General features: G+C 45.5%; 2 protein-coding genes across 2 annotated transcripts in view; both read right to left on the minus strand.

The window, feature by feature from the left end:
• The window catches only part of espl1 (extra spindle pole bodies like 1, separase), a 36,045-nt gene extending 29,792 nt beyond the window's left edge, over positions 1-6,253 (minus strand). The window contains exons 1-9 of the mRNA XM_056300428.1: positions 6,173-6,253; positions 3,967-4,269; positions 3,149-3,874; positions 2,738-2,839; positions 2,455-2,566; positions 2,137-2,264; positions 1,856-2,049; positions 1,487-1,729; positions 1,205-1,349 (exon numbers count right to left, since the gene is read on the minus strand). Of these exons, the coding sequence (XP_056156403.1) occupies positions 1,205-1,349; positions 1,487-1,729; positions 1,856-2,049; positions 2,137-2,264; positions 2,455-2,566; positions 2,738-2,839; positions 3,149-3,874; positions 3,967-4,269; positions 6,173-6,253 (2,034 nt within the window). The remainder of the gene's footprint in view (positions 1-1,204; positions 1,350-1,486; positions 1,730-1,855; positions 2,050-2,136; positions 2,265-2,454; positions 2,567-2,737; positions 2,840-3,148; positions 3,875-3,966; positions 4,270-6,172) is intronic.
• Positions 6,254-10,049: 3,796 nt separating this feature from the next.
• The window catches only part of itgb7 (integrin, beta 7), an 11,707-nt gene continuing 5,684 nt past the window's right edge, over positions 10,050-16,072 (minus strand). Inside the window, exons 8-16 of the mRNA XM_056275320.1 lie at positions 15,402-15,497; positions 15,218-15,307; positions 14,746-14,889; positions 14,355-14,545; positions 13,477-13,694; positions 13,141-13,351; positions 11,735-11,922; positions 10,332-10,492; positions 10,050-10,166 (exon numbers count right to left, since the gene is read on the minus strand). Coding sequence (XP_056131295.1) covers positions 10,098-10,166; positions 10,332-10,492; positions 11,735-11,922; positions 13,141-13,351; positions 13,477-13,694; positions 14,355-14,545; positions 14,746-14,889; positions 15,218-15,307; positions 15,402-15,497 — 1,368 coding nt within the window. The 3' untranslated portion in view covers positions 10,050-10,097. The remainder of the gene's footprint in view (positions 10,167-10,331; positions 10,493-11,734; positions 11,923-13,140; positions 13,352-13,476; positions 13,695-14,354; positions 14,546-14,745; positions 14,890-15,217; positions 15,308-15,401; positions 15,498-16,072) is intronic.

Genomic DNA, 16,072 nt, shown 5'->3' on the forward strand with positions numbered 1-16,072 from the left:
AAATCGGTACCAGTATGCTTCTTCTCCACTTCTCAGGTATTCTCTCACTTTCCAGATTGTGTTAAACAATCTAGTTAAAAACCCCACTGCCATCTCTCCTAAACACCTCCATGCCTCCACAGGTATATCATCAGGACCAACTGCCTTTCCACTCTTCATCCTCTTCATAGTTGCCCTCACTTCCTCCTTGCTAATCCACTGAACTTCCTGATTCACTACCCCCACATCATCCAACCTTCTCTCTCTCTCTTTCTTCATTCATCAGCCCTTCAAAGTACTCCTTCCACCTTCTCAACACACTTTCCTTACTTGTCAGCACATTTCCATCTCTAACCTTGATCACCCTAACCTACTGCACATCCTTCCCCGCTCAGTCCTTCTGTTTAGCCAATCGGTACAAGTCCTTTTCTCCTTCCTTAGTGTCTAACCTCTCATACAGCTCACCATACGGCTTTTCTTTTCCCTTGCTTTACGCTGCGTCTCCTTGTACTCCTGTCTACTCTCTTCATCTCTCTGACTATCCCACTTCTTCTTTGCCAACCTTTCTCTGTATACTTAGCTGTACTTCCTCGTTCCACCACCAGGTCTCCTTGTCTTCCTTCCTGTCCTGATGACACACCAAGTACCTTTCTAGCTGTCTCCCTCACTATTTATTATTTCAATCCTCACTACCTATTATTTCAATCCGCATACTGATTTGGCAAAATGCTACGTTGGATGCCTTTTCCGACACAACCGCTAACCCTATGGACGGGGGCACAGGTAAAGTGCTGGACGCCATCCCAGTATTCATGGACTTGCGCCCATGCCTGTCGCCACATGGGTATATTCACTTCATGTCTGATGTAATGTGAAAACTTAAAGTACAATGTTACTCTTACATAGAGTAGTTCTAAAAGTGACCCACAAAAATCTGTTAAAACAATACACTTAATTCGCTTTTGCTTTAAAACCCGAGGACTAGTAATTTTTGGCTGTACGTAGCTAAATGAGAATGGAAATGGGCATCTCTGGTGCTTGTTGATAGTGGCAAATGTTTATTACTCAATTACTTGAAATGTCTATTACTTACCAATTCTGAAATGAATGTAGTTGAGTTTTGGCTCCGATTCCAGTAGTGAATGGTAAATATTCACATACAAAATAAAAACCAAGCATATAAAAATGTGACCATAATGTCCCGACAAAGATTCAGCAAGCCTACCTCTTGGATGTTTTTCTCCAAATTGCAGACGTAGAGCCAAAGTAAAGAGTAGGCCTTGTCATCTTTCAACCGCTCAGCATTCTCTGCAGTCTCTGGCTCCTCTTCCAGTAGCTGCAACGCTTGACGGGTGAAGTCAACTGCCATGCTGATTGGTTATGAACGCAGATACAGAACACAAGAGACAGTAGGCTGTTAGCCACAACAGCTGATAAAGTGTGTGCTGGGCAAATAAAATGGCACAAGAGTTGATGTCCAAGCAGTGATCCAAGTTAAAGCTCCTACCAATCAGTCTGTTTGCTGAAATCCTGGAAACACACGACTTGGGCCATTTCACACAGGTAGACAGCTCGCAGGTGTGTGTGGGTGCTCTCCTCATGGCAGATATCCAGCAGCTGGCAGAGGGTGCTATAACGCTCCTGGGTGGTGTCCCCTGCAACCTCCTTGTAGGCATACAGTTCTTCCTCCAAAAGGCAAAGCATTATTCTCTTGTCAGGAACATCAGGACCAAATCCATCTCGCAATGTCCTGGTGATGGGACCAGGATAGGACATTTAACAACCAGATAAGCATTTCTGTTACATTATGCCACACTCATCCTTTGAAACGCATTACATTCTGACATCAGTGTAATTTAAAGTGGTGCACTTCTACCTGAGCCGGATGTCCTTTTCACCAACGAGGGCTGCATCAGCCTTCGTTTTCACCCACAAAGAGACAGGTTCAGCCATGTGAGATGTAATCTTCTCTCCCAAAGCCTTCAGCCACAGGATGACCCAGTCAAGAGCTCGCTCCATTTGCCCACCCCGGCGAGAACTCTGCACTGCCAGCATGAAGGGATGGTTGAACTAAAAGGATGAAGGCACAAGCATTAGAATTACAACCAGTTAAATTAATGATATCTTTTGGAAAAAAAAAAAAGTTACGGCGCTCACCCTATCCATAGAGACAGAAGTAGGGCAGTTCTTGCATAGCTCCCGACAGACGATCTCAGTTAGTGTGAAGGCTTGGTCATAAAGTTTCCGGTTGTACAACCAACACGCCAAGTTGTTCACAGCAGTCACTAAGGAGGACATGTTAAAAATGAAAAAAGCTACCATAATGTGTCTTTTAAAATTCAAATCAAAACAATGACCTGGGGTTACTGTACATTCAGGGAGCATTTAAGAAAGACATGAAGTTATCAGATATTCAAGTAAATAAATTTGCATACAAAGCCAGCCATATGTTGGGGAGAGCTAGCATCCAGATACCTGCTTTGACAAAAATATTATCGCTGGACAACTTGTGTAATTCAGTCATCATCAGTCCAGCAGTGGCCTGGCAGTACAACAGCACTCTATCCAGTGTTTCTCCATCCTCCAGCTATGAGAGGCAAACCACATTAGCACCTACTTCACCATGACCTAAATACAGGTCCACGTATTTTTGGGAGAGCTGTGGCAACATGCTTAACTTTGTCTTCATCTCATCCACTTCATTATGAAATAACTGATAATAATAATAATAATTCTGTTGAGTTTCTTGTTCCCTTACCTGTGAGGCCAGCATGCTCTCATAAGTGAACACAAAGCGCTGGTACATCTTGAAGCACAGGGACTGTTGGAGTCTACTGACCTCAGTTTGCGACGCCAAATTCTGTCAAGTATTAACACACTATGGATGCATTTAAACAACAAGGCAAAACACAAAACATGTGCATGTAGAAGCTACTATATTTCAAAGAAAAAAAGTGTCGAAATGTGGTGCCATATGTCAGTCATACAGCCAATGATATTGAAAAACCTCTTTTTTGCCATAATCAAAGTAATTTGGACATATTCTCCAAAGCAAATAATCTGATCAACATATACACTCATATTCATACATGACGCCATCCATGAGACTATACCTTACTTTGCAATGAGATTGAGCTGTGTTTTTTTCCAGGTTAAAGAGGACACTAACCTTCTTCAACCTTTTTACGATTTGCTCTTGGTGCTCTACAAAAGAAAACCAAGCCGGGAGCACAATGTCACTTGACCCCTTCTTCCGTCCATCTTCCACAGCCCACATCATTAAACTGCACCCCTCCAGGACTACATGGGCTAGACGCTCCTCCGGGTCAGTCGGAAGAGACCTCAGGGCCCTGTCGCACTCTCTAAAAACCTGACCAGTCTTCTCTCCCATGCACATGGAACGGTGGATTTTTACTGCCAACCTGCCCAACACCAGAGCTGCACTGTGACAGTCACCACCACGTTTGAGATTGCTCTCCATGTCGTCCATCAAACTGAAAGTCAGATCCCAGTACTGGGCTTTGCAAAGCAGCTTAACTGTAATCAGCACCACCTCAAAAAGCGTAAATAAACAAGACTGCCTGCTTCCTTGGCCAAATTGTCCATCACTCCAACAGGAGCGGAGGAGAGCACTGGCTTCCTGGAGGAGAAAGGAAGCATCCTCCTGGGTCAATGTTCGGCAGCCCTTCTCAAACTCAATCAAGGCATCTTCTGTGTACGTGGGGACTTTGGAGCAGGGATACATGGTACTATCCCTGTCCAACAAGAGGAAACGTAGAGCAAGCATCCGGCCTTGAAGCTTGTCCTTGGGGTTAGGGGTTGCTCCTTTGGCAGCAGATAGTCCATTCCAGAATAGTGCAAAGCAGTTTTGCACAATAACACAGTAGTCCTTGATCTAAAAACATATGACACAATGTTACTGTTGGCACCACAGAACTGACTGCATTGTAAAATGCTGGTTATCAATATGTTCTCTTCTATACATACCTGTTGTGGTGGTGTAAGCCTGCTGTAAAGCAAACATCCTAAGCGATGACAGATACTAGGAACTCGCAGAGATTTTAATTTCTTGACGATGTGGAAGATGATCTTCTCCATGTACAGAGGACTGGTTTTATTAGCATACTCCCCGGAGATGTTGTAGCCATGCAGGGCAAGCTCTACGAGCTTAACCAACTGACTTATATGTTCAAAATCAAGGGGTTCAACTCCTAATTGGTGGTTGCAGGCCCTGATAACTCTGTCGCATATTACATGCCCATGAAGCCTGGACCCACTCGTCATATAATTCTGTTATAAAGGAAACCAAATTAGTTTAGAGACATTTCAAGTAGATCGTTTCAGACACATCATATGTGCTTTGTAACTGCAATACTAAAAGCTCTACCTAATGGTGTTTCAGAATCAGTTTGTGTGTAGGCCTACACATACAAGGTATTTGACACCAGTTCCTCCATTGCGCTCCGCGTACTTACACAGAAAAAGTACCAGACAGCGCAGAACCAAGGCTGCCTTCTGTGGCACAATCTTGGTGTATTATCAGAATCACAATCGTGTTTATTGCCAATGTAGGTTTGCATACACACGGAATTTGACTCCGGTTCCGTGGCTGTCAGATAACAGCGTACGTTACAGGCTTAAAAGGGTAACCAATTCAACATAGCATGCATGAGACACAGAATAAGACAAGGATAAGTAATAAACAACCAGTGCTTTTCTCCATCCATCCATTATCCGAACCGCGTATCCTGCTCTCAGGGATGCTGGAGCCTATCCCAGCAGTCATTGGGCGGCAGGCGGGGAGACACCCTGGACAGGCCGCCAGACCATCACAGGGCCGAGAGAGAGAGAGAGAGAGAGACACACACACACACACACACACACACACACACACACACACACACACATTCATACCTAGGGACAATTTAGTACAGCCAATTTTCCCAACCTACATGTCTTTGGACTATGGGAGGAAACCGGAGCACCCGGAGGAAACCCACGCAGACACGGGGAGAACATGCAAACTCCACACAGAGGACGACCCAGGGCGACCCCCAAGGTTGGACTACCCCGGGGCTCGAACCCGGGACCTTCTTGCTGTGGGGCGACTGCGCTAACCACTGCGCCACCGTGCCACTCCAGTGCTTTTTCGTATTCTAGTGCAGTGGTTCTCAACCTTTTTGGGGTCCTGGACCCCCCTGCGTATTTTTGATCTACCCTGAGGACCCCTCCACCTGATCTTGGGGGAGGGGGGTTGCAATTTGATAGAAACAGTAGAAACTGCATTTTAAATTGCATTATAGCATTTATTCACTCTTTGGGGCAAAAATAAGAGCTTTCAGTTGTAACTTAGATATATGTAACAAAACAGAATTCTTATGCAGTAACTTTAAGATATATATGTAACAAAACAGAATATGTATTCAGTAACTTTCAGATATATGTAACAACAGAATTTTTATGCAGTAACTTTTAACAATGCAAACGGGAGCGAGATCTCTTATTAAAATACAATAAATTACACTTGTGAAACAGATGTAATTAGAGAAAAAAGTCCTGTTACCCTTTATAGTTTAGGTAGATAAAGGTCTCAGTCACATTTGAGTAAAATAATCCTATTTCTATAAATGTCATAGGATCTTTTTTTAAACATATTTTATTTTCACGGACCCCTTGCAATTACACCACGGACGACTAGGGGTCCGCGGACCCCCGGTTGAGAAACACTGCTCTAGTGCACGCTAAATAAATCCAGGCCAGACAATCACAGAAGGTTGCATCGTTTCATCCCCCCAGTCACGCTGGTTTGAACGGGGAGTTTAACGGTTCCGTTTTCCGTAACTGGAAAGTACCGGCGTTTCGGTAACGGTCACCCCTTTTCTGGTACCGCCTCTGTCGAGGTTCCGGAAACACTGGAGCGGGCACCAGAATCAGCACAGACCAGCTACACCGCGGGGGGCGCTGTTACGGTAATGGAAAACGACACCGTGAGTCGAGCCGGCACCACGTAGCGGAAAACGGGGCATTGAATGGGCGAGGGAACGGTTCCGTCTCGGTAACCGCCGTGTCCGGGTGAACCCATTCCACTTCGGAACCGGCTCGTAACGTAAACCTGGCAGCGTCGCACGTACACGCGACTCGAGCGCGAAACCGGCTGGCGACAGAGACGCTCGCCTGACAACATTATGCTCACCCCCAGCTCCTCCAGGAGAAGACCGGTTCCTTCGGGAGAGGCTATCCGCTCGACGTACTCGTCCACCTTCAAATATCTCATTTTCGGAAGTTGCGAGAGAAACGAACCCACGAACGGGCAACTTGAAGAAAGGCCGACCCGGGCGCCTGGCGTCGCTCGCCTGCACTTTAAACTTAACGCCCGAGCGCGCTCCCCGAGCCTCAACCACCGTCACCCACACTGCGCGCGCGGAGTTTTTGAAAGAGCATTAATAACCAATCAGATTGCACAGCCTTGTGCTTCCGGGTCCTGGGTAATGTAGTTTATATTACCCGGCCAGAACAACGCATGTTATTCCCCCCCCCCATCCGTTAACAGAAATGAGATTACGTTTGGAATTATAATGGAGGACTAGAAGAAGCCCGCTACAATGTAGCGGTTTAGTTATCCACCCGTCTAAATCTCCCTCCTCTTCACCCTGCCAGCTAACCGCCCCCCCCACTCCAACTCCCTCCCCCAAATGCTCAGAATCATCTGAAATGTCGAGAAAAGTGGTTTTTAGCCATTTTCAGAAAATGCATACTTTGCATAATTATGCATAATTATTATAATTATTTTAATTTCCTGCTATTTTTCTGGTCCTCTCTGGAACAATACCTACCACCTCCAAAAAAAAAAATTAGGATAAGTGCATTTCTGTCCCAGAAATTTTTTTTATATAGGTGAAAAAAAAATCAAAGATGCTCAGAACCACCTGAAATGCCGAGAAAAGTGGTTTTTTTTAGCCATTTTTAGAAAAATGCATATTTTCCATATTTATGTATAATTATGCATAATTTTAATTTTCTGGGATTTTCCCCTTACTCTCTGAGACAATACCTACCACCTCCAAAAAAGAATTAGGATCATAAGTGCTTTAGTTTTCGGTCCCGCTATCTACACTAACTAACACACACACTAACACCACACACACACACACATTACAGAAATATGGGAGTTGATACTGAAATTGAACTTTTGTTAAATACTTTATTTTAGGTAAACGTTTTATTCATAAATGCAAATGCATTAAGACACAACCCTTATTAGTGGTCTTTACGAGAGAACTAAAACTGTGAAATTATGCTGCTGCAAACTAATTTCCCTGTAAGAGACAATAAAGACACGTTGACCTGACTTTGTATTGCAAATCACTGAAATTTATGGAACAGAAAATCGCAAAGAAATTAATAATGAATATTCTTAATGCCTTACACTTATTAGAAGAGACCCCCTTGGCCTATTTTTTGTTTATTGTGTTTACTTCTTATTTTGCTTAAATCGTAATTGTGTTTGCACTGTGTGCTCAGTTCTCCACGATGTATCTACTACTGCTACTTTCGGCTGCTCCCGTTAGGGGTCGCCACAGCATCCTTTTGGGGGGGGGGGAAATTATAAAAAAAATAAAAATAAAAAAAATTCCCATCTGCATTTTGCAAACACCCCTTCTTGTTAACACCATTCTTGGAAAACCTTGGAAAGGTTTAGATACACAAGTCAAAGTATATGAAAGGGAAACCCAAGTTTTGTGTGTTTCATAATGAGTTTCTTTCGCACACAAAAGCTTTGAAATTCACGAAAAAGAAGAATGCAATGACACTTTCTGGTATAACAGAAGAATATGATTTACAAAACAAGCCCTAGCCCTTTAAGATACTGTTTTCTGTTTTATTTGATGCAGCATCACTTCAATCTGTAATCTGTGACGTTTTTTTCTCTTTCATTACATTTTCATGCACCTGTTCCCTTTTGTGTAATGTAAACGTCTCAAAGCCAAGCTGTTTGCGTATTATGCGGGTGTTCAATTTAAAAAGACAACAACCCCCCCCGATCCCTTACTGACACCCATTTGTTTTACGCATGCGCGAAAATGCGTCTGCGTCCTGTCGGCGCCTGGGATTTAAATAAAATAATGTTTTCTTTTTTATTCTTCATTTTGAAATAGATTATAATGTTTTTCACGTAAATACGCAGTTTTATTGTTTTTGAGAGAACGTAAATAAATACGCGTTTTTTTCTTGTTTTTCTTGTTCTTGTTAAAAAAAAAATCGCCAAGATCCGCCCCTATCCTGCCTCTGGTTGGTTCACCCCGCTGAAGAGGCAACGAGTATTAGCCAATCAGACGCGAAGTGGGGCGGGGATAAAACCAGCACTGGTCTTCGCGCATCCTCAGTAAGCCAAGTTCTGGTTCTCATTTCGTGTACAGATATTGATTCGCGTCACGTACCGCGGGTATCTGAGTGAAAGGTCGTGTCCTACTTTTGTACACTCGCCACGGAGGTGCCCTGAAGTCACAATATGTTTGGCCATTTCTCAATGTGTGTGTGTATAACAAAAATGAGTCCAGTCCTGTCGCGTTCTGCAAAGCCTTTGCAGTCTACGTAAATAAGACTACTTCGCGGCTTCGCTCAAACAGGCCTACTTCCGCTGCTGGATTTGCAAAAATCTGCAACACCATTTCAGCGCAATTCAGGGGAGCATTTTGCGCCGTTCCGCTTAGTCAGTGTTTTTGTGGACTGTGCCACACACACACACAACACACACACACACACACACATGAATGAGAGGCGCAAAAGACAAATGTAGATTTATTTTCAGTAATAAAAATCTGTCTTTTTTTTAAAGCATTTCCATGGTCAGACTCTACATTTAGATTACACAGGAACAGCAACAAAGTTGCATTTATGATAACAATAATAATAACAATAGATTTAATTCCATCCATCCATCCATCATCCCAACCGCTTATCCTGCTCTCAGGGATGCTGGAGCCTATCCCAGCAGCCATTGGGCGGCAGGCGAGGAGACATCCTAGACCAGTGTTTCTCAACCGGGAGTCCGCGGACCCCTAGTGGTCGGTGGTGTAATTGCAAGGGGTCCGTGAAAATAAAATATCTTTAAAAAAAAGATCCTATGACATTTATAGAAATAGGATTATTTTACTCAAATGTGACTGAGACCTTTATCTACCTAAACTATAAAGGGTAACAGGACTTATTTCTCTAATTACATCTGTTTCACAAGTGTAATTTATTGTATTTTAATGAGATCTCGCTCCCGTTTGCATTGTTAAGCCCTAGCCCTTTAAGATACTGTTTTCTGTTTTTCTGCATAAAAATTCTGTTTTGTTACATATATCTGAAAGTTACTGAATACATATTCTGTTTTGTTACATATATCTGAAAGTTACTGCATAAGAATTATGTTTTGTTAACTATATCTGTTACAACTGAAAGCTCTTATTTTTGCCCCAAAGAGTGAATAAATGCTATAATGCCATTTAAAATGCAGTTTCTACTGTTTCTATCAAATTGCAACCCCCCTCCCCCAAGATCAGGTGGAGGGGTCCTCAGGGTAGATCAAAAATACGCAGGGGGATCCAGGACCCCAAAAAGGTTGAGAACCACTGCACTAGACAGGCCATATCACACACACACCTAGGGACAATTTAGTACGGCCGAGTCACCTGACCTACATGTCTTTGGGAGAACCCACACAGACAACATGCAAACTCCATACAGAGGACGACCCGGGACGGCCCCCAAGGTTGGACCACCCCAGGGGCTCAAATCCAGGATCTCGTTGCTGAGAGGCGAGCGCGCTAACTGCTGCACCACCGTGCCGCCTATAAATTTAATCATGCACTCATTATAATGCAACACAACAATGTAGGAGAACTGGGAAATCACAGCAAAGAAAGAAAGAAAGAAAGAAAGAAAGAAAGAAAGAAAGAAAGAAAGAAAGAAAGAAAGAAAGAAAGAAAGAAAGAAAGAAAGAAAGAAAGAAAGCAATACATCTTGGAAAACAAAGGAACAAGTGAAATGTGTGAGAGTTTGATGTAAAATCTGTGGTACAAAGGGGAAAATATGTTTTTGTCAGCGTTTGATTGACAACTCCATCTTTTGAATTAGTCATCACTAATGTGCATGGGGTTCATAGTTGTGGTGACGGCATCTCGGAACAGGGGATTGGGTGTCTGAAAGAAAAAGAAAAACAGAGCAGGGTGAAGGGATTACGAACAAGAAGTTATTTAATTCAATAAATGAATATGAATCTTGAAATGATCGACTGCTTCAGCTGTCAGCATGAAAACCACGTCGTCACTGCAGGGAGAGGCTGATACGTAGTGTGGCATACATACATCGTCCCAGACAGCCTGTTTCTGCGATTTGACAAAACTTCTGTATTCTCTGCGGTAGTGCAGCTCCAGCAAGAGCCGACTGACTATGATCCCCAGCAGACCAATGAAGATGATCGCGGACACCGAGCTAAGGATGATCATGTAGGTCTTGTCGATAGAGCCTAGCAGACAGGTGGACAGGAAGACGTTCAGCCAGGACATAATCCCGACAATATGTATTCACAAAGCTATAGAATCTATAATCCTTATTATTATTAGTCTCTCTCTCTCTCTCTCTCTCTCTCTCTCTCTCTCTCTCTCTCTCTCTCTCTCTCTCTCTCTCTCTCTCTCTCTCTCTCTCTCATACATACACACACACATTCTGAAATGGCAAAACTTATCCTGACTTCACCCAAAGGAATTGAATCAAGTGCAACTGGACTTGGTATATATCCGTGAAGACGTTTCGCCTCTCATCCAAGAGGCTTCATCAGTTCGTGCCTTTCTGACTAGACCTCTTGGATGAGAGGCGAAACGTCTTCACGGATATATATCAAGTCCAGTTGCACTTGATTCAACTCCTTTGGATAACCATGACCTGGATGAATGAGAACATTCACAGACACTATCCTGACTTCAGGGTTTAGGCCCAGTGGCGGCTGGCCAGTAGAGGGCGCTAGGGCACCGCCCCCTTCAAATATCAAGAGATGAAAATCTACTTAGACGTGTTAAATATAATTTAGTTGAAAATGCAAATAATGATTAAATAAAAGTGTTGTCAGTCTGTGAGCGCCTGTCAGCAGCATTAAATACTGGTTCAAATGGTATTTGGTTGGTTCCTGTCTGAATCATATACTTCCTGTCTGAATACATACACTTCCTGTCTGAATACATATACTTCCTGTCTGAATACATACACTTCCTGTCTGAATACATACACTTCCTGTCTGAATACATACACTTCCTGGGTGAGGGGCGCCGGCCAAACCATACCTTATGTAAGCCCTCAGACTTGTGGCGAGCGGGTGACCTGAGGCTGCTGTCTGATTGGTTTCTTCAGATTTTCCACCCACTTTTATTGGCAGTGAACTGGTATTGTTTTAATGTTTTTTGATCTAATGTGATCGGACGACTCTCGTGGCTGTCAATCATGTTCACACCCACCACGCCGCCTCGTCTCGACTGTCAATCATCCACCGTCTACCAACCCTGATAAAATCTATAGGCCACATCGTCCTTCTGAATAACTCTGTGACTGTGTGGACATTAAAGCAGCTGTCAGGTGTGCTGCACCAAGGTACATTGCCCCCCCCCCAAATTGTTTAGCACCAGCCGCCACTGTAATGTGTACAGAAGTAGGACCCGTGTTATTGGATGTGGATTGTATCTGCAACAGAAATAAGAAGTGGAGGAGGATTTCTCACGGGGCTGATCGGTGTAGGTGATCAAGATGGTGCCGTCAGGAAGGGGCTTCACTTCATACATGAAAGCAGGCGTGTTACACGGCAGGTCCTTCAGTTCGTTCATGCGGTGCACTTTAGCCGAGCCACACGGCACGGAACAGTTCTTCATGTCGCCATTTTCCTGCTGTGATGTGCAATGCATACAATCCCTAGTGGAGGAGCAGCAGGAAAGCACTTTAGTCGTCCGTGTTCCACAAACACACACCATCTTGGTTCTGACTTGCAACAAGGCGTTTTGGATTTTTGTTGACTTTGTGCCATGATGTGGAGAAAAGTGGTAATGTTTGGAGGGAGAACAACATCTTTGTCACAAAGATCTACATTCACACTGGTGCATTTGTTTTGAGGAGATGTCCGTGTTCTGTACCACAATTTGTTGGATTTTGCCGGGAATCGGACCCAGACAAAAATATTTGGAATAATTACATAGTGATATCTAATCTCCCAGGCGGCACGTTGGTGCGGCACGTTGGTGCGGTCGCCTCACAACAAAAATATTCTGAGTTCGAGCCCCGGGGTAGTCCAACCTTGGGGGTCGGCCTCTGTGGGGAGTTTGCATGTTCTCCCTGTGTCTGTGTGGGTTTCCTCCAGGGGCTCTGGTTTCCTCCCACAGTCCAAAGACATGTAGGTCAGGTGACTCGGCCGTACTAAATTGTCCCTGGATGTGTGTGGGCCCTGTGTGATGGCCTGGCGGCCTGTCCAGGGTGTCTCCCCACCTGCCTCCCAGTGACTGCTGGGATAGGCTCCAGCATCCCCGTGACCCAGAGAGCAGGATAAGGGGTTCGGATAATGGATGGATGGATCTACTCTTCCTGCTGATGGTCTCCAGCCATCCATCACCCAAACCGCTTATCCTGCTCTCTGCGTCACAGGGATGCTGGAGCCTATCCCAGCAGTCATTGGGTTGCAGGCGGGAAGACGCCCTGGACAGGCCGCCAGACCATCACACACACACACACACACACACACACACACACACACACACACACACACACACACACACACACACACACACACACACACACACACACCCCTAGGGACAATCTAGTACGGCCGAGTCACCTGACCTACATGTCTTTGGACTGTGGGGGGAAACTGGAGCACCCGGAGGAAACCCACGCAGACACGGGGAGAACATGCAGACTCCCCACAGAGGACAACCCGGGACGACCCCCAAGGTTGGACTACCCCGGGGCTCAAACCCAGGACCTTCTTGCTGTGGGGCGACCCTGCTAACCACTGTGCCACCGTGCCGTCCCTTATTTGATTATTTCAGTCAAAATCAACTCAAGACTGGCAATCAGTCCAAAACGTCTCACAGCAGCTTTAATACAGCCTGTTGGTTGAAATGATGTGTTTTTACTCACTTGTAATTTGAACAAGCGTTCAGAATTGCAGAACAGTGCTTGCCAGTAAAAAGTTGATTGCATTTGCACTGGTTGCACTGGCATTTTCCATGCCCGCTGCATATGCTGTTGTCCTCTGTTCTGCACTGGTCTGTGAGAGCCGAACAGCCACATACAGGCCCGGTGTAGTTGGCGTTGCACACACAACGTCCACAGTTACATTCCCCATTTCCTGAAGAAGGGAATCGGTGGCAGGTGTAAAATCTGCATGCTTACAAAGCACAAGCTAAAGCATGTTGAACTCTAGTGATGGCTGTCAGTTAGTGCAGTAATTCCATGTCTGTTGCCCTCACTTACCACCACATAGCACGTTATTGTGTTTGGCACAGCTGTGGTTGTCACAGTCACAGAAATGGCCAACGTAGGTCCCGCTGCAGGTGCATTTTCCACATTCACAGCTGCCGTGCCCACTGCAGGGCAGCGAGGAGTTTTCCTGGTGACACCTCCTGTCCATGGAGTCCACGCCTTCTGTCTGCACACAGTTACACCTCTGCCCCATAGCGCCAGCGTCACAGCTTAGGGTCAAATGACACAGTTTAAGGTCAAATCACACAGTTGACAGAATAATTTCACTAAACTAGAAACACCAGAGGGACTGGAACATCCCTGGTCTGATCTGTGAGAATTTTATTTCTCACAGAATACCATTTTCTGTTTCCCCCCAATTATATTTGGCCAATTACCCCACTCTTCTGAGTCCCGGTCGCTGCTCCACCCCCTCAGCTCCACCTACCACATGCCTCCTCCCATACATGTGGAGTCGCCAGCCGCTCCTTTTCCCCTGACAGTGAGGAGTTTCACCAGGGGGACGTAGCGCATGGGAGGATCACGCTATTCCCCCCAGTCCCCCCACCCTCACCCTCACCCTCGAACAGGTGCTTCGACCGACCAGAGGAGGCGCTAGTGCAGCGACCAGGACACATACCCACATCCGGTTTCCCACCCGCAGACATGGCCAATTGTGTCTGTAGGGACGCCTGACCAAGCCGGAGGTAACACGGGGATTCGAACCGCCGATCCCCGTGTTGGCAGGCAACGGAATAGACCGCCACGGCACCCGGACGCCTTCACAGAATACGTTTAACTAATGAGGTCCTCACTATGGTGACATTTGTGGCAGACGTGTTGGTGGGTTTGCTCAGCCGGTTGGAGGAGGTGCAGGTTTGAGGACTTGCCTGCAGATGCCACAGTAGAGTGTGCCCCTGTTGTTGCAGTGTGTCGACGACTCTTCTCTGTCTTGACAGTTGCAGTCACACAGAGTCTCTACGTTTATCTTCAAGCTCTCACTGATGCCCTGAACTTTGATGTAAAACACTTGTGGCTCCGTCAGACACTCGGAGATGTTCAGCCGGACGGTGAAGTCAACCTGATCGGTGGAGACACGACCAGTTTCAAAAACATCCAAATCACAGTGTTCTGGAATTTCTTGAACTCTAACCAAAATAACCCATCTGGCTAAACTATTTTCCGCCTAGTGCATGGCAGAGCATTTGAAATAAGTACATCACGTGATACATCTAGACACGTGCCCTCATTGTCCCTCTTTAGTGTACTGTACAGCCCAACCTGCTGATTAATTCTGACGTTCATGCACTCGCCCCGCTGCTTCCAGGCAGTGCCGGCCTGGCTGGAGGTGCAGTGGGACTGGTAGGAAACTTGTAGGTTTTGAGGGGCCCCTTGGTGCTCCAAGAATATGGTGGAAGACAGGTTCTGTAAATGAAAGACCTTGATTGTGCAATGTTGCTTCTTTCTGTCAATACTTCCTTTTCTTCTGCATGGGAAAAAAGGAACTATTGATAAGGGTCTGTTTTGAGCTGCCTAACGGCACATTCTCAACCACTAACAGCTAGCTGAGTACACTTGAGAGTCTATCTTAATGCAGTGTTAATGGGCTTTCATGGCTATGGCCGCACCGCTGCAGAAACTTCAAAAGCATGTTGTGTTTACTGGGTCCTTCTGAATGCTACGCAACAACGCTAGACACACTTCACCTTCCGTTAAAGAGGTGTTTTTGCGGACTGGGTGTTAATGAACTTACATTGTAGGCCTCCGAGATAAGCTGTACCACATTGCTTGAGTCGGTCTGCAGAACTCCTACCACCGACTGGGGTATTAGCATACTTAGAGCCTGTAGAGGAAGAATGTTTGGGTGAACCTGATTAAAGAGGAGCCGATAAACATCCGTTGTAAATCTCATCTAGAAGGGTACGTTTGATACAGACTTGGTATGCTGGGAGAATGTCCTCAGTGACAGCAAAAATAAGCTGGATATTGTTGGCTGTGAGAACCCTGGCAAGATGGCCGACAGAGGGGTAATCCTAAAACACAAACACAGGGTAATACACATCCAAATGATAAAACAATAGCGGCAAAGACACAAGATTTAATTTCTCTACAATCCAGAACATTTCCACATATTGAATTGTTAGTGATCATCTGGGCGCGTGGGTGGCGTAGCGGTCTATTCCGTTGCCTACCAACACGGGGATCGGCGGTTCGAATCCCCGTGGTACCTCCGGCTTGGTCGGACGTCCCTACAGACACATTTGTCTGTCTGCGGGTGGGAAGCCGGTTTGGATGTGTCCTGTTCAGTGCAATAGCGCCCCCTCTGGTCGATTGGGGCGCCTGTTCGGGGGTGGGGGAACTGGGGGAAATAGCGTGATCCTCGCACGCGCTACGTCGCCCTGGTGAAACTCCTCACTCTCAGGTGAAAAGAAGCTGCTGGCGACTCCACGTGTATGGGAGGAGGCATGTGGTAGTCTGCAGCCCTCCCCGGCTCGGTAGAGTGGTGGTAAGTGGCCAAGTACAATTGGGGAGAAAAATTAAAAATAAATAAATTGTTAGTGAACATCTTAACCGCATGTAAAAACCATGAACTCTGGCGATCACTTAC

This window comes from Lampris incognitus, chromosome 2, assembly GCF_029633865.1.
Source record: "Lampris incognitus isolate fLamInc1 chromosome 2, fLamInc1.hap2, whole genome shotgun sequence".
In the NCBI taxonomy this organism is placed as follows: domain Eukaryota; kingdom Metazoa; phylum Chordata; class Actinopteri; order Lampriformes; family Lampridae; genus Lampris; species Lampris incognitus.